Source organism: Somniosus microcephalus, chromosome 1 (assembly GCF_052327205.1).
Source record: "Somniosus microcephalus isolate GS21.2 chromosome 1, FLI_Smic_1.0, whole genome shotgun sequence".
NCBI lineage: Eukaryota > Metazoa > Chordata > Chondrichthyes > Squaliformes > Somniosidae > Somniosus > Somniosus microcephalus.
The window spans coordinates 411,908,886-411,927,341 of record NC_140987.1 but is presented as its reverse complement, the minus strand read 5'-3'; the positions used below and the strand labels follow the sequence as shown (position 1 = coordinate 411,927,341).

General features: G+C 47.4%; 1 protein-coding gene across 5 annotated transcripts in view; it reads right to left on the bottom strand.

Annotated features, from left to right (window-relative positions):
* The window catches only part of arhgef9a (Cdc42 guanine nucleotide exchange factor (GEF) 9a), a 327,654-nt gene that overhangs the window by 94,903 nt on the left and 214,295 nt on the right, over nucleotides 1-18,456 (bottom strand). For all 5 annotated transcript variants that reach the window (XM_085999087.1, XM_085999095.1, XM_085999121.1 and 2 more), the window contains one exon: nucleotides 16,727-16,858. In XM_085999087.1, coding sequence (XP_085855213.1) covers nucleotides 16,727-16,858 — 132 coding nt within the window. The remainder of the gene's footprint in view (nucleotides 1-16,726; nucleotides 16,859-18,456) is intronic.

Genomic DNA, 18,456 nt, shown 5'->3' with positions numbered 1-18,456 from the left:
CCCCGGACCTTAAGACGGTCCAAGCCCAAGACCCCGTCCTCAAGGCGGTCCTCAGTGCAGTGACTGAGGGAAAAAGGGTAGAGGGTCCTTACGGCACAGCAACCCTCTCTGCCAAAGAGGGCATGTTGTTCCGGGGGGAACAGTAGGTTGTGCCGCAGCAACACCGGAGGGAATTCCTTCAACTGGCCCATGAGGGTCCAGGAGCGGGGCATCCCGGGCCTGAGACTACCTGGCAACGGGTGGAACAGGCGGGATGGTGGCCAGGACTCAGGGAAGATTGTAGTGTCCGTGTATCAATAACACACGGACTGCAGGAGAACGGTAATAACAGGTGTTTACTGAACAGAGGGTATGCTGGAACTAACTGTACAAATTACTACACGGTGTTATATACAGGTGTGGTCATTACTGGTACTGCAGTATACAGGGGCTGTAAAAGATAGTTCCTCTCTTAAAGGTACATAAATTACAATTCCTCCCCTTTTAGATAAACAGTACATAACATTCATTTAACAATTAAATAATAACTAATTACAATTACAATTTTCTTTGTACTATATACATCAGCTGAAAGTAATCATTTATAAATTCAGTCTTTGAGGAGGCTTCCTGATCCTGTCTGGATAGCGCCTTTCTCGAGTATCCTGTTCTTGCGGCGGAGTCGATTCTGGCTCATTGTCATTGGTTGGTTCGTCAGCTTCCAATACCACTGATTCTGAGGTCGACGCAATCTGTACATTGGGTTCATCACCAGGTGCGTATGATCGTGGCATGGGTTTGACTTGTTCCTGTGACTCTAAAATCTGGTCAGCATGGCATCTCACGATGCTCTCTCCAACGTCCACTGTGTACATTAGTGGTCCCTGCCGTGTGCATATCGTTCCTGGCTGCCATTTTTCTGTTCGGCAGTCGCGGGCCAAGACTGGTTGCCCTATCTTGAAGCTCCTGGTTGGCTTCTCATTGATGTGCTGGAATTGCTTATTCTCAACATCTCGTCTTATGTTTGGTTTGAGCAAATCCAGGTGACATCTTAACCTTCGGTTAAAGAACATCATGGCTAGAGCTTGGTTGGTGACTGCATGTGTCGCATTCCGGTAAGCAAACAAGAAATTATCCACCTTGTGTTGCAGTGGTATGTTGTCATTATACATCGCCTTTATTGCTTTTTTAAAGGTTTGAACAAACCTCTCAGCCAGTCCATTTGTGGCTGGATGATATTGGGTGGATGTGTAATGCTTTACCCCATTATTCCTCAAAAACCTCCGGAAATCCTCGGACACAAACTGTGGTCCATTGTCGGAACAAATTTGTTCTGGCAAGCCATTCCTGGTGAAGATGGTCCGTAGGACTGCAATAGTTTTCTCCATGGTGGTGGAGGACATTTTGATGACCTCTGGCCATTTCGAATGTGCATCCACGGCAATTAAAAACATTGAGTCCATAAATGGACCAGCAAAATCAATGTGTACCCGTTGCCATGGAGATGAGGGCCACTCCCATGGGTGTAGCGGGGCCTGTGGTGGAGCGTTTTAGACTTTCTGGCATCCTGTGCAGCTCTTGGTCATTTCCTCGATTTCTTTATCAATTCCCGGCCACCACACAAACGCCCTGGCTAGGCTCTTCATTTTTACCCCTCCCAGATGACCCTCATGAAGCTCATTGGGCACTCTATCTCTCAACTTGGGTGGAATTACCACTCGGGATCCACACATCAAGGTCCCCCGGCACACTGACAGCTGTTCTCTCCTTGTCGAGAATGCTGGCAACAGTGAGTCGCCATGTGCTGGCCATCCCTTCACCGTCAAATCATAGACCAGGGAGAGTGTCGGGTTATTTCGGGTTTCCTTCTCTATACTTGAGTTTGTAACAGGTAGACATTCGACTATGGTCGAATGGAATATCTCAACACGGTCCACTGCAGGTGCTTCCTCCACCGTAGGCAGCGGCAGGCGCGACAGTCCATCAGCGTTTCCATGCTGTTTCGTGCCCTTATACTCTATTTTGTATTGATGTGCCCCTAGAAAAAGGGACCATCTTTGCAGCCGTTGCGCCGTCATCACCGGAACACCCTTCTTTGGGTTATAAATGGAGACAAGAGGCTGGTGATCAATCAGTAAGGTGAATTTCTGCCCGTGCAGATAGTGATTGAACTTCTTCACCCCCCACACCAGGCTGAGGGCCTCCCTGTCAATCTGGGCGTAGTTACGCTCGGCTGAGGTTAACGAGCGTGATGCAAAGGATATTGGCCTCTCTGAACCGTCAAGGAATTTGTGCGACAGCACTGCTCCAATGCCGTAGGGAGATGCATCACATGCCAACCGAATCGGTAGTGTTGGATTGTAGTGGGCCAATACTTCTTTTGACGTGATTAGGCATTTACATTTCTGAAAGGCACGCTTACACTCATCACTCCATTTCCATGCTACTCCAGTTTGCAGCAGGGCGTTCAGTGGGTGCAGAATTGTAGACAAATTTGGCAAGAACTTATGGTAGTAGTTCACCAACCCGAGGAACGACCTCAGTTGCGACACATTTTCCGGTGCTGGAGCCTTGACTACTGCCTCAATCTTGTCTGGGGACTTATGTAACCCCTCTTCATCAATCACATGGCCACAATACGAGATTTGTTTCCTGAAAAACTCGCATTTGGGGCGGTTGGCTCGTAGCCCATATTCTTGTAATCTCGTGAGCACCTGCTCCAGGTTGGCAAGGTGTTCACTGTCATTTTTGCCCGTAACCAGGATGTCGTCCAAATAACACTGGGTCCCCGGGATCCCTTGCAGGACTTGTTCCATCACCCTCTGCCAAATAGCCGGAGCTGATGCTACCCCGAATACCAGTCAGTTGCACTGGCAAAGACCTTTGTGAGTGTTTATCGTGAGGTATTTTCTAGATGCTTCTTCTACCTCCATTTGTAGATACGCTTGGGCCAGATCAATCTTCGTAAAGCATTTCCCTCCAGATAGTGAGGCGAAAATATCTTCTATCCGCAGAAGTGGATATTGTACTGTGTGAAGGACTGCGTTCACAGTTACCTTAAAGTCCCCACAGATGCGAACCTTCTTCGGCTCCCCAGGCGTGCTGCTCAATGATTTCTTCATTACAGGAATGATGGGTGTGGCCCACTCGCTCCAGTCCACCTTGGACAGCACACCCGAACGCTCCAGACTCTCCAGCTCTGCTTCGACGGCTGGGCGGATCGCATACGGTACCGGTCTGGCCTTAAAAAATTTTGGGTTTGCGCTATCTTCAAATTTTATCATTGCCGTTACGCCTTTTAGAGTCCCAAGTCCTTGCTGGAACACCTCTTTCACGTCAGTTAGAATTTTTAACAGTCGTCCAGGTGTGACATCGTCATCCTTTTTGTCAGCCACAGTTAGCGCCTGAATGGAATGCCAATCCAATTGTATTTTTTGGATCCATTCACGTCCCAATAATGGTGGTCCTCCATCTTGTAGTATATATAGATACAGTTTCTGTGTTTCCTTGCCGTTGTATTTAACTGGCACCCTTATTTTTCCTCTGGGGTAGAATTTTTGCCCCGTATATGTCTTCAAGACAATGAACGTGTCCTTCAAGTGTATGTGTGAGAATAGCCGCTCGTAGTCTCGTTGATTCATGACTGTTAGGGCTGATCCTGTGTCCAATTCCATCTTTACTTGGGACCCTGCTATCATGAGGGTGACCCAAATGGTTCGGTGATCCTCCTTTGCGATCACGTTGTGTAACTTTAGATAACTTAGTCTCCTGCTCCCGGAGTCATTATCACTCTTCTGATCTTCTGAACTACTATCCGTCATCTTTTGTACTTTCTTGTACTTTTTCTTAGTAGTTCTTTTAGTGTTGGTTTGCTTTCCCGACCTGCAGACTCATGCTATGTGTCCCACTTTTCCACATTGCCTGCATACTTTGTCCTTAAACCAGCAATCCTTCTGGTCATGGGTTGTTCTGCCGCAGCGATAGCACTTTTCTGCTCCATATGCCATTTCATTGGTGCTATACTCTTGCGGTTTCTGTTGTATTTCTGCAGCTCCCTGTGCTGCTGCTTCATAGGATACTGCAATGCTGAAAGCCTTTTCTAGCGTAAGGTCCTTTTCCGAAAGTAGTCGTTTCTGGGTTCCTTCACTCTGGAGCCCGCAGACAAACTTATCCCTTAAGGTATCTGCCAGTCCTGCTCCGAACTGGCAGTGTTTCGATAACTTGCGTAGTTCCGTAAGATAGTCAGCATTACTTTCGTCTTTGTGCTGGTTTCTTTTATGGAACTTGAATCTTTCTGCTATCAGCAGCGGTGTAGGGTTTAGATGTTCCTGTAAGATATTGACAATCTCTTCAAAGCTTTTCTCCATTGGTTTAGCTGGGGTAATTAAATTCCGCAATAGCCGTACGTTCTCGCGCCCATCAAATTCAATAATACCGACGCCTTCTTTTCATCGGCCACCTCATTTGCCTTGCAGTACACTTCAATTCTTTCCACATACGTGGTCCAGTCTTCTATTTCGTTATCGAAAGCAGTAATGCTGCCACTCTTCGGCATCTTGGGTGGTTTAAAATGGCGCCTCCCGCACTTTTCCTTCTTCCCCAATGGATTAAAATGGCGCCTCCTGCACTTTTCCTTCTTCCCCCGCTGCTGCCAACGCTGCTCTTAGCGTTCTAAATTGTAATGGCGGCGCCTCGCGGCTTTCTGCGCGTCTCTCTTTTGTTAATTAATTTTCTTAGTTTTATTCTTCTTCGACGCTGTCCACTGCGCGTCTCTTTTCCTTCCCCCTTTTTTATTTTCTTTAACGCTGCCCGGCTCTTGAGCACCGGCCGCGCCCTGTGTGCTCCACCCTCGCTCTCTCTTTTTCTTCCCGACGACGCTGCTCGGCCCCCTTGCAGAGCCACTCGATCGAGCTCTAGCCCGCCGCAGTCCGGGAAGGGTCAGCGCACTACCTGCTACCAGCCCGATTTGCTGGAACACCTTGGCTGGAGAACCAAGCCCAGCTCTCCACAGCCTCCCCTGCGATTCTCTGAACTCCGATGGATCACTGGGCGGTTGCCCGCGGTCGACGCCCGTTGCCCTGGCTTCGACCTCCAAGAAGCTTCTTTTCAGGGATGGATCCCCGTGAGGTGATGCAGTACTGCAGGTGAGTTCGAACCTGCTCGCCGCCACTGTAGTGTCCGCGTATAAATAACACACGGACTGCAGGAGAACGGTAATAACAGGTGTTTACTGAACAGAGGGTATGCTGGAACTAACTGTACAAATTACTACACGGTGTTATATACAGGTGTGGTCACTACTGGTACTGCAGTATACAGGGGCTGTAAAAGATAGTTCCTCTCTTAAAGGTACATACATTACAAAGATGTCCGCGAGTTCTGCGCCGGCTGTCTGGTGTGCGCTGCGAATAACCCTGACCCCCACAAAAGGGAGGTACCTATGGGACACATCAGGAGGGTAGAGGGACCATGGCAGTCGATACAGGTCGACTACATCGGGCCCCTGCCCACCGCCCAGGGAGGCTATAAGTACTGCCTAGTCCTGGTAGATGTGTTCACGAAATGGGTAGAGGCCTTCCCCTGCAGAACAGCCACAGCTCTGGGTATTGCCAGGATCCTGGTCCGGGAGGTGTTCTCGTGGTGGGGGCTACCACAGTATGTGGAGTCCGACCAAGGGAGTCACTTTAGCGGGCAGGTAATGCAGAATACCCTTATGCTGCTAGGCATCGAGGGGAAGTGGCACGTGGCCCACAACCCACAGTCATCAGGGATTGTGGAGAGAATGAATAGGACCCTAAAAGAAAGGCTGAGGAAGGAGACGGTGGACTCGCCCTGAAAATGGGCCGAGGTCCTACTGTTGGTTCTGATGGGGATCCGGGCCAGCCAGTCAAAGAGCACGGGGTACTCCCCGTACGAGCTGATGACTGTCAGGGTTATGTGGACCCCCACCCATGTACTAGCCCTGGTGCTCACAGAAGGTCAGCTCAGAGAGGTAAACTGGGACAGGTTCGCCCGAAACCTCTTCGAGCACCTTAAACAGGTCCACGAGCAGGCGACTGGGAACATGGGAAAGCAGCATTGGAGTAACCGATTGCTGTTGGAACCCCGAAAACACCATGAGTGGGAGGTAGGAGATCAGGTCATGGTGAAGAACTATGCCTGAGTAGGGAGTCTGGAACCATTATACATGGGGCCCTACAGCATTGTAGACAAGGCAAGCCCCATGGTATACGCCGTTAAGATGCCTCGCCACACCAAATGGTTCCATATTAATCAGTGTAAACTGTTTAAACCCGAAAAGAGAAAACAGCCAGTTGGGGTAGGGTCTGAGGATAGAAATCCTCAGCCTGCAGCGGGAGCGAGTTCACAGACTGCACAGGCAGGCGCTGTGGCTTGCTTAAGGGGAGGGGCCATCCCGCCCACCGATTGGGACACTCCCCCACTCTTCTGGGCTTCAGATGAGGAGGGACTTGGGGGCGAAAACCCCGCCCCTAACCCAGGTTTAGAGGAGGAGGGACCCGAGGTCGAAAACCCCGCCCCTGACCCAGATTTGGGACCTGAGGGCGAGGATCCCCAGCCAGCGGCAATGGTAAGCCCACAGACCGCTCCGGAGGGGGCAGCGGTTCGGATTAAAGGCACACCAGCCAAGAAAACCCCACATGCCAAAGTCCTCAGAAGGTCCTCACGGACGCCCCAGCCAAGGAAACCATGGTCACCAGCTCCCCATTTTAAAGGGACAGCCTCCCGAGTTAGGGGGAAGTCCAAGGACAGAGGTCCCCAGCCGGCAGCCACAGGCTGCGAGGGACCGATAGTACAGGACAGTGCAGCCACACCGAAGGGAGCGGTGTGCCGCAGTCCAAACAAAGATTAGCCTGGCCGCCCGGAGACGGGTGGCGGATGTACATAGTTTTACGTAAGTTTATATTGGTAAGTTTGGGTGTTTTAGTTTAAGTATTACAGTAAATAAGGTGATGGGTAGTTTAAATAATAGTAGCATTGTTAAGAGTGTTTGTATTTGAGTCGAGGTCGCAAGACTCGACTATGCTTCACCCAAGCCAGAGAATCTCCTCGGGACCTGGCTATACGCTCTTGTGTCTCTTTGCAAGAAAGGATTTGAGAATGAAGGGGGGCGTACTCCTACTCGCCCTGATAGGGGTGAGCGTTGGAAAGCGAGGTGACGTGGAGGACTCCTACATCTACGGGTGCTCGGGAGAGAGAGCACCTATAGTTACTGATGGAAGTGGCGAACGGGATGCGGAGGAGCTCGCCGTTTACTTCCACGAGGGAAGGTGGCCAGGGTGGCTGGGGTCCAATTCGACTCAGTACTCCAGCCAGACCGGGTTCACGTATGGGGAGGCCTCCCTCCTGTGCCCCAGGGTACAGGTCATTGCCACAAGGGTCAGCGTCACCGTAGGGAAACGTGTATGTTTAACATGCAAGGGAAGGATTCCTCTGGATAGGTGGTGGTGGCTCAATAAACTGAGTAAAAATATGGGAAACCCCGCAGTCAGGTGGGAACAATTGGGGAACAATGCCCATCGGACGATTACAGGGACTCATGGGGGATTGAGTGTGTGCTGGAACAAGTGGTGGGAACCGGATCAGGGGATTTATGTCTGTATGTGGGGGTCAGAGAAGGTCTGCCCCACAGGCATATCCATCATTTTCCACCGGCAATGGCAAGATGCAGGGGAGGGGGTGGAGTGAGATTCCAGCCTGAAGGCGTGCGCAGTCCCATACTCCCCGATCCCAATGAATTCCACTGAACTTGTGACCCGCCCCCGAAAGCCCCTGCCCACGACCAAGGCAGCAAGAACACACAGGGCGGGGTGCCCCACCACCACCAAGGGACCAGGGAATGGGCTGGTACTGGTGCCTACAGATCAGATACTATACCAGGGGGTACACTACGCAGTAGCCTCCATGATTTTAAACCTCACCGAGGTACACTTACTGGAGTGGTGTCCCAATGAGACAGAGCAGCTATACCAGGCCCTGTTAAAGGACATGTTTAGAAAGTTTTACGAGTTCGATTTTGCTAATGTAGACAAAACCGAACTGTACACCACACACCGCGAGTACTTTGGTAATACAGGGAGACAAAGAAGGGGAGTATGGAATGATGTTTTTACTGCGTTCAACACAGAGTCCTCTGTCATCAACAGTCTGGATGACATAGAGCTGCAGACCCAGGTAAACGGCTTAAAAACAGTTAAGGAAGATATTAATGGATGAAAACAAAGTAGTAAGCTTGGAGTTACATGAGGACCAGGCCATTACGGTCCATTTAAAGGAAATTATAGCGGAGCTGGAGAAGCACGCAAAGACTGTAAATGCCCTCATACGAGAGGACAGAAATGCTTCTGACCAGGTTGCGCAGAACAAGGTGTGCGTGCTGTACGGAGCGTGGTTGCTGGGCGAGGGCCGCAGTAATCTGGAGGATTTAAAACAGGGTTTAGTCCCCTCCTGGATCAGCAACAAACACCTCGCAGCCCTCCATCCGTTTGAGAATGCATTAAGCCCGTGTCAACTCCGGCTAGCTTCCGAGGCCTACCTAGTGACAGCAGTTTCTGTTTTAAACCCAAGGCAGAAGTTCAAGTGGCCCAGGAACGAATTGTCCCCATTCCTGAACCCTCCACTGTTCACCTCACTGTAAAGGAGAATTTTACCAACCTGCAAAAGTATGTAGCGTGTTTCGGCTACGAAATCTCCCCTCTCCCAGAACACCTTACCAAAATACTCAAAGCAGTTATAGTCTCGCAGAAACATTTCTACACGTTAGAGCAGAAAATGGTAGAGATAGGGGCTAAGATATTGGACATGTGATCCCACCCTGGTGGGACATTTTCAATAATATAGAGGTCCCTTCGTGGATTAGACTGGCTTCCCACATCCTCAGGGTTTGCCAGCTGGGGATAGTATTGTACCTAGTATGCACTCAGTGCAAGGGAAAAGGTCAAAAACTAGAATTCCGAAACCAGAGGACCTGGAAGGAACATTATGTTAAGGTGGAGGGAGATACACCTGTTTGAATTTTTTTGTATTTCTGATTAAAGATTGTTGTTTTTTGTGTTTTGTTGTTTTTAATAAAGATTTTCGATGTGTTGTTTTAATAAAGATGTATGTGTACCAAGTGGTGCAGGGGTGTTGGACCCCCTCCATGCTTGGGTGTGTGTAAACAACTGTAATTATTCTATGTATGCTTAGGCACACTACATTTTGGCAGAATGGGAAGTGCATGTGTCGTGGGTATCTTAGATAGGTAATTGAAGATTGACTAAGGAGGGTCGCAAATTTTGCTCACCTTGTCCAGATGATACTTAAAGCGAGTTTAGTATCAACAGGAGGAGTGTAGGGTTCTCAAAGTTCCCGCATTCCCCAAAATTATGGATAAAGGGACCCTGTATGGACAAGTTATTAAAAACAGGGTACCCAAAATGGCTTCTGTAGCCTCGTGATCAAAACCGACAGGATTTTAAAAGCAAGGCCCTGCAAACAGGCAGGCCCTGAAACGAAACTTAAAATGCAGGAATCTGTGAAGAGACTTTGTGGAGCCAGACAGCTAAAGCAAACACAGAATATGCATTCATTCGCCTTGAAACAGATCAGGCTAGAATGGGCCTAAATCGAGGCCATTAGGTTTCTGCATATTTAATCGGTAACAGCTCACAGTAGCCATCAAGGCAGGATGGGGACAATTAAGTTTTATAAATGACAAACAACCAGGACATCAAGGCCATTAAACACGGAGACAATCACTCCAGAAGTCGTTAAAGTAAATGGCTGTAATCATTTTAAACGAGCCCGCCAAAAGTTAGACAAAGGACTGACCTGATTTGGCGCGCAGATAAGGAATGAAGAACCGGGTATAATTGTAGGCCCATCAGTGGCGATCGCTCTCTTATCTCTTGGCTCTTGCCCTTAGCTCTTGCTCCTGCCTCTCGTTCTCGTGCCCTGGCCTCGTGGCGGGCTCTCTTCTCGCTCCCCGCGCCGCTCAACACAAAGGACGCCCATTAAACCGGGGCCAAATGCAGGAGGAGAATGGACCCGATTCAAAAGCACACAGGACACACAGGCCACAAACGGGCGAGACGAGACGAGACGAGATGAAGAATACGGTAAACCGATAAGGGCAGAGAAGGGCAGCGGAAAGACGCGTTGGGGGACAAACGCCTAGTTATAAGCTGGCGTTTGAAGAATAAGTTGGCATTTCATGCATGGACAGTAAAACCCCAGAGTCAGAGCCCAGTTTAAGAATAAACTGGTGTTCGAAGCTTGGGTAGCAAAATCATTAGACGGTAAAGACCGCCAACCGACCCCCAACTGCAGCAATACCGTCGACGACCGCCCGAGGAAGAAGAAGAAGACCCATCGCGACTCGACGACGACGTTAGCTGAGGAATAGGAGGGTGCTTCGCATAAACAACTTCAGCGCCGCGCCCTGAGACCAAGTGGCGACGGGATACCACAAAGGACAGCAAGAGCGGACCTCAAAACCCCACCAGTTAAAGCAACAGGTTTCGGATTGGTGAGCATGAATTCCTGGCCCCTCATAGCTTAATCTAGTTAGATATAGGGGGTGGGATAAGGATAAGGGCATTGTTAATGTAGTTGTTTTCCCTCGATGTGCCATGTGTTCCCCATTCCCATATAAGTGTAATTGTTTACGCCTGTAACTATACCAGTAATTCTCCTAAGGTTGTGTTTTATTCTGCTTTTAATAAAATTCTGGTTTTCTTGCACCAAACCACTTGTCTACTCGATTTTCTGTATTGCCGCCTGTACCTAAGTCAGGTGTCTAGAACCCAGGGGTGTGGGAGCGAGTCGAACCGCTCAAAGACAGTCAGAGGTGAAGCTGACTGGGCGCACGCCAACCCCCTACAGGCTCCCCGACCATCGGGAACATCCTTCCTGCATCTAGTCTGTCCAGTCCTGTCAGAATTTTCTAAGTTTCAATGAGATCCCCTCTCATTCTTCAAAACTCCAGCGCGTACAAGCCCAATCGTCCCAATCTCTCCTCATACGTCATTCCTGCCATCCCAGGTATCAGCCTGGTAAATCTTCACTGAACTCCTTCCATGGCAAGAACATCCTTCCTCAGATAAGGCGACCAAAACTGCACACAATACTCAAGATGTGGTCTCACCAAGGCCCTGTACAACTGCAGCAAGACATCCTTGTTCCTGTACTCAAACCCTCTCGCTACGAAGGCCAACATACCATTTGCCTTCTTAACCGCCTGCTGCACCTGCATGCTTACCTTCAGCGACTGGTGCACAAAGACACCCAGGTCTCATTGCACTTTCTCTTCTCCCAATCTATTGCCATTCAGATAATAATCTGCCTTCCTGTTTTTGACACCAAAGTGGATAACCTCACATTTATCCACGTTATATTGCATCTGCCATGCTTTTGCCCAATCACCCAACCTGTCCAAATCATCCTGGAGTTTCTCGGCATCCTCCTCACAGCACACATGCCCACCCAGCTTTGTGTCATCTGCAAATTTGGAGATATTACATCTAGTTCCCTTGTCTAGGTCATTAATATATATTGTGAATAGCTGGGGTCCAAGGACCGATCCCTGCGGTACCCCACTAGTCACTGCCTGCCACTCGGAAAAAGACCCATTTATTCCAACTCTTTGCTTTCTGTCTGCCAACCAGTTCTCTATCCAAGTCAATACCTTGCCCCCAATCCCATTTGCCTTAACTTTACACGCTAATCTCTTATGCGGGACCTTATCAAAAGCCTTTGAATTCCCTATTTGATTTCTTGGTGACTAGTTATGCTCTTCCCCACAAGTGGAAACATTCTCTCTGTATCCACTCTATCAAAACCTTTCATAATTTTAAAGACCTCTATTAGGTCACCCCTCAGCCTTTTTTCAAGAGAAAAGATACCCAGACTGTTAATTCTTTCCTGATATGTATACCCTCATATTTCTGGTATCATCCTTGTAAATCTTCTCTGCACCCTCTCCAGTGCCTCTATATCCTTTTTATATGGCAAACAGAACTGTATGCAGTACAGGTTGAGCGTCCCGAATCCGGCAACCTCGGGACCTCGGTTTTTGGGTTTTTCCAGACTTTGGAACGTGTTTCTGATGTCCGAAGTCTGGAAACGCCCAAGCCCAGGTTGCGATATTTCCGGACTTTGAACATCAGAAATATGTGCCGAGTCCGGAAATGCCTGGGCCCAGGTTGCGCTATTTCCGGTTTTTGGTAAGCCTCCCTCAGGGTGTCCAGATTCCTGAACATTTTACAGATTCTGGACCCCTGCCACCAATCGTCCCGGAGTCCGGATTCCGGAACATTCCCGATCTCCGGATTTGGGATGCTCAATCTATGCTCTAAGTTTGGTCTAACCAAGGTTTGATACAGGTTTAGCATAACTTCCCTACTTTTCAATTCTATCCCTCTAGAAATAAACCCTAGTGCTTGGTTTGCTTTTTTTATGGCCATGCAACTTTTAATGATTTGTGTATTTGTACTCCGAGATCCCCCTTTTCCTCTACCCCACCCAGACTCACATCCTCCAAGTAATAAGTGACCACCCTATTCTTGCTACCAAAATGTAATACCTCACATTTATCTGTTTTGAACTTCATTTACCAATTATATGCCCATTCTGCAAGTTTATTAATGCCCTCCTGTAATTTGTTGCAGTCCTCCTCAGTATTGACTATCACCCCCCAATTTGGTATCATCCGCAAATGATATCAGGAGGTTCTTCTTCACAGAAAGAGGGCTCAACACTTGGAATGGTCTTCTGGGCAGAGTGGTGGAGGCAAAATCCCTGGAATGATTTAAGGAAAAACTAGATGCAGCAATGGGAGGGAGTGTAGGGTTGTTCTGGAGGATTAAGGTGGCCTGAAAGGCCTTCTTCATTGATACAGATGTGTGATCTCTTCGCTTTTCTTTCTACATCAGCAATGTCAACAACCTTGAATTCTTTCCCAGTAGTTATACATAATGCCGCTTCAATGATTGCTTCAATTCTATTCTGATTCTAATGATTTTGCCAAACTGGTAGAGGTCTATGCAGAGCTTTAACTTGAATCCAGCTGATATTATAAAAAGTCAAACAATTAATGGTTGTTCTGACTAGGATAACTACCCATTTAGTTTTATACTGAACAGTCCAATTTTGTCAAGTATGAGAAATGTATTTTTCAAAAGGTGCACGTGTGAAACAAGTTCAACAGAAAAACAGTTTGATTCTGAATATGTGTGTGCACACAGTCCACTTTTAGATGCCCCATCCTAGTTCGGGTTTGGACTGAGCAAAGATGTTTATCCTAGTTCCAACGCTGTGTTTTACCTCAAATTCACACCTAAGAAAAGGTTTGGCATCTCTCATTGACAATTGTTAAGGGTGGCCAGATGAAAAGCTGATGTGTGTCATGGGGGGAATTTTTTCGTGGCAGGTTGGGTGGGAAAAAAAATTTTTGGCAGCGGGTCGGGAACACGCTGTTAACCCCCATGCATCTTTCCCAGATGTCGGGTCTGTCAACGCTGAACAGACCCAACATGCAGTGGTGGGGGAGGCAATTTATGTCATTATGACCTTATTAAGAACCACTTAAAGAGTATTTTGAGCTTACCTTTAAATTTTATGAGGTTGCCCATGGGGTCCACGCTGCTCGGGGATCATGTCGGGTAAGGAGGTCAGGAGTTGTGTTACCATGAAATGATCTCTTTACTTGACAGCTGCAAATGTGCTATAAAAGCTCCCACCTCACAGCTGTCCACTTTCCAAGCTCAGAAGCTGTTGCTTACTGCATTTGGAAGACAGATGGAACTTTATGCCGTTTGCAAGTGTTTGGAGTAAACTCTGTATTCAGTTTCACCTCATTGGAACAACCTCACTCACCATTGACAGATCGCTTCTGTCATCTCAATGTCACCTGCCATCTATTAAATCAGCATCAATGCCCTTGAAACTATCTCACCTTGCTCCTCAGAATACCACCACAATCAGCTCCAACACAAGCAGCACTAGGCACACCAGCAGCACCAACAACAACACCAACCTTCTCTGCAATCATCTGATGCTGCACAGGACACAAGGCATCAGCACCCGACCACATTGCTGCCCGGGAGGCCAGGGATGGCCTCACCATGGCCAGATTTACTTCACTTGACGCTGTACACCCTGGCTGCCACATGATTCACCGGGTTGGCACCACCCCACACCAGCACCATAAAGCACCCCTACAATGCCCAAGCCATTCCTTTCACACTCATCACAATTGCAGGGGTACCATTATGTCTTACAATTCACTACAACTCACTAAGCCACTTACAAAGGTGCACACAAATCTGTCCAAGAACGCAAAGTGTTGAAAATAAAAATTTCAATGTTTGACAGCACATTAACAGAAACTTCACATGAAAATTGGCTGAAACACCCAAGTGCCTACCCTTGTGTGCTGCTAGTTGGTATGACTGGACTAGGATGAGGGCGAGTGTGAGGGGTGGTTAGTGAGATGGGGAAGTGATAATGTAGATAGAGAGGGATGGGTGGAGGTGCAAGGTAAGTTGGTGTGAGTAAGGATGTGGAGGAGTAGGGTAGGGAAGGCAGAGTGATGGGGATGTGATGAGTGGCACAGCAGGATGAGGTTGAGTGTGGCTTTGCAGTAACGTTTTGTGATCTACTGAGATCATTGAAAGGTTTGCGCCACTGCAGCCTGGTCTTCCTAATGACATCCCTGCTTGTGTCCTCCTGTGCAATGTGCAACCAGGCTGCTTTGATCTCCTGAGGAAGTCTCTTCCGCCCATGGGAAGGGAAGAGAACCTCCCTGCATGCTGTGACCCGTCATGGGAGAGCCTGGGTGCAGCCGTGCACCTTTGTGCCGTGCTTGTCAGTGTTTGTGGCACCTCAATGCTGTAGAACACTGACAGCACAACTGTCAAAATCAATTTGCGCATGGTCCCTTTAAGGAAACTGGCTGATGACGCGTCATCAAGTGACGTCATCAGATCAGCTTCCTTCAATTGTCAGGCAAACACGCTGGGTGGGCTTAACAAGCCCAATCACGGTAAAATCATTCTACAGAGCGGGCTGGAGTCAGCAGCGGGGTCAGGACCCGCCACCGACACCGGCTGCACCAGTCCCACCGAGGCAGGGGAAATCATGGCAGAGCAACAATAACAACAACTCGTATTTATAAAGTGCTCTTAACATAGTGAAAGGTCCCAAGGCACTTGTAGAGCAAGCAGAGAATACTGGGCAGAAATTGTGTTTGGCAATTTTATCATATAAATGCTTAATATGCATATTACATCGCTCTCTTTGCTATTTTAATGGAGATGTTAACCTGCTTAAAATTAAAAATTTAAATAAATGGGATAAGACCTTCATTAAAATAGCAGAAAGAAGAGTATAACATGAGTATATCAAGCGTTCACACAATAGTTTCAATGATTGTAATTTTATCCTATGATATCCGATTGTAATTTTATCCTATGATATCCAACTGCAGATTCTTCTAGAATTCAGCTGAGGCTAGCCATTCTATTATGTAAAGTACTTTGCATATACCTTTTGCAAGATATTTCTTTACATACAATTCATAAAGTTCCGGTTTTGATGCCAGGTCTGTGCAGATCCCAACTTGGGCATCAGTTGACGTGGTGCAATTGGTATCTGCACCCCTGAGTTAGAGAGGGGGAAGAAATGAACCACTCCTGATTGCTATCCAGTTACCCCTGCTGGAAAGTGAGCATGTATAGACATCAGATGAAGATGTGAGCAGGCGTGGCTGTGATGCCCTTCAAAGTCTGCCAACACTCACTGTCTAGGCTCACAAATGAAGAGTGACCACTTGGGAAGCAGGCTGGAGATTCACTGGTGTCTGTGGAACCATACCGCAGGAAGAACTAGCACTTCCAGAGAAGGATAGGGGAAAATCAATTTGACATGGTTTTTTTGGCACTTTGATACTGTTACTGGGCCACTGCGGGAGCAGTACTGAAGCAGAATTTATGACCGTTGAGCAATGGTCTGCTATTTTTATACCCATCAGCACACTGACCAAGATTGTGGGGCCTGCTGACCATTAGGAGGCCAGTAGTAAATTGACTCAAAGGCTGCAGAGGTCAAGGAAGACAAGAAGCACCACTGTTGCAATGCACCACTGTCACAGTTACAGAGGATGCCATTCGTGAATTTGGATTGGGCTGTTTTGGTGCTGTAGCAGGGACAGAAACTTGGAGAGATTCAAACAGTGAGTTACACGAAAGATGGGCACTGATTTGGGAGATGACAACACATTTCTAGGTTAATATTTCCTGAATTTTTAAACAAGGATTTCAAACTTCTATATTTTGCAGATTTTCTAGTGATGCGCTCTGATAATTTGTAGTTCATATTGTTCTTTTTTCCCCAATTTCCTCCCCTTTTCTCCTGAAGACAGAGACTCTTCCTTGGGCACAGTCCCTCAAATACCAGTCACCTCACCCAGGCAGTCATTCATCAGCAGGTGTCAATGGACAGAAAGCAGGAGCGCTGGACATTTTTTATGCCTCCTGAGCTGATAGACACTGAAGCCAATTGTAGCATTTCAGCTGTTGCCCCAGCTGATATCAGCTAACTAGATGCTGTAATGGGAAGGTGGTAGGTCTGATATTTTGAAAGGGTGAGATCAAATGATCAAAGAGTCTTCTTTATTCAAACCTATCTTAAGATCTCACATCAACCAGATAACAACAAATATAGAGGATCCACAGCCAAATTGTCTTACCTTTTTACACATCACCAATTGATGGTCAAATAGGAAGAAGGTCCTCTGCTGGTTCCGTCCATAAGGCTGGTAAATCCATGTCATTTCCCCAGAGTAGATCAACTCGGAGCTCCTGTCCAGAACATCGTCACCCTTAAAATATAAAAATACATCTCTCAAATAACAACTTGTATTTGTATTAAGTGATTAAACATAGAAAAAAGAAGATAGGAGCAGGAGTAGGCCATTCGGCCCTTCGAGCCTGCTCCGCCATTCAATGAGATCATGGCTGATCATCCAAATTCAGTACCCTGTCCCTGCCTTCTCCCCATATCCCTTGATCCCTTTAGCCTTAAGAAATATATCCAACTCTTTCTTGAATATATTTAATGAACTGGCCTCCACCGCCCTCTGTGGCAGAGAATTCCACGGGTTCAGCACTCTCTGGGTGAAGAAATTCCTCCTCATTTCAGTCCTAAATGGCTTACCCCTTATCCTTAGACTATGATCCCTGGTTCTGGACTCCCCAGCCATCAGAAACATCCTTTCTGCATCTAGTCTGTCCAGACCTGACAGAATTTTATAGGTTTCAAAGAATTTTATAGGTTTCAAAATCCTGGCTGTTCCTGGGTGGGCTCGAACCACCAACCTTTCGGTTAACAGCCGAATGCGCTAACCGATTGCGAACGCGCTAACCAATAATAAAATATCCTAAAGCATTTCTCATAGGAGAGAGATGAACTTAGCAGTAGAGGATTTAGAAGAGTTGGCTGCAGGCATGATCTAAAAGATAGGTTTTGAAAAGATTTTTAAAAGCGAGGAAGGAAGCAGCAGGGCAAAGAGGTTTAGTGGGGGGTAAAATCCAGAGAGTGAAAGCTCTGTCACCAAGCAAAGAATACCAGCAAGAGGATAAACAGAAGCCCAAAGTTAGAAGATTGTAGGGAGCTGGCTGGGACGTAGGGCTTGAGGAGGTTGCAAAGTTACCGTGTGGTTATGCCATGGAAAACTTGTAAACAAAGGTTTGAATTTGGTGTATTGGGAGATGGAGCCTGTGGAGGTCACTGAGTAAAGAGGTGATAGGTGAATAAGACCTAGTACAGGACAGAATGTTGGCAGTGGAGCTTTGGACAAGTTGGAGCTTGAGAGGCTGACAGAGAGGGACAATAAAGTCGGGTTTTGAGGTAATGAAACAGAGATAAGGTTTTGCGTTATGGAGGGATGAGACAGGGGCAATGGTAAGCAACTCTGCAGAGGTAGAAGTCAGACATTTTGGTGATGGAAAGAAAATGAGATTGTGCTTACAACACCGATGTTGTGCACCATCTGGTGAAACTTGATTGAGCAGTTGGGGAGAGGATGGAGTTGTAAGCAAGAGTTCAGAGTTCTTGACGGGTCACATTACTTGTAAAAGTAAAGGTTTTAAATATATATGTTTAAATAGATTTAACTCTTATAAGGCTGCAATAACATAGAAACATAGAAAAATAGGAGCAGGAGTAGGCCGTTCGGTACTTCGAGCCTGCTCCGCCTTTCAATATGATCATGGCCAATCCTCTATCTCAATACCATATTTCTGCTCTCTCCCCATACCCCTTGATGCCTTTTGTGTCTAGAAATCTATCTATCTTCTTCTTAAATATATTCAGTGACTTGGCCTCCACAGCCTTCTGTGGTAGAGAATTCCACCAGTTCACCACCCTCTGAGTGAAGAAATTTCTCCTCATTCTCAGTCCTAAATGGCTTACCCTGTA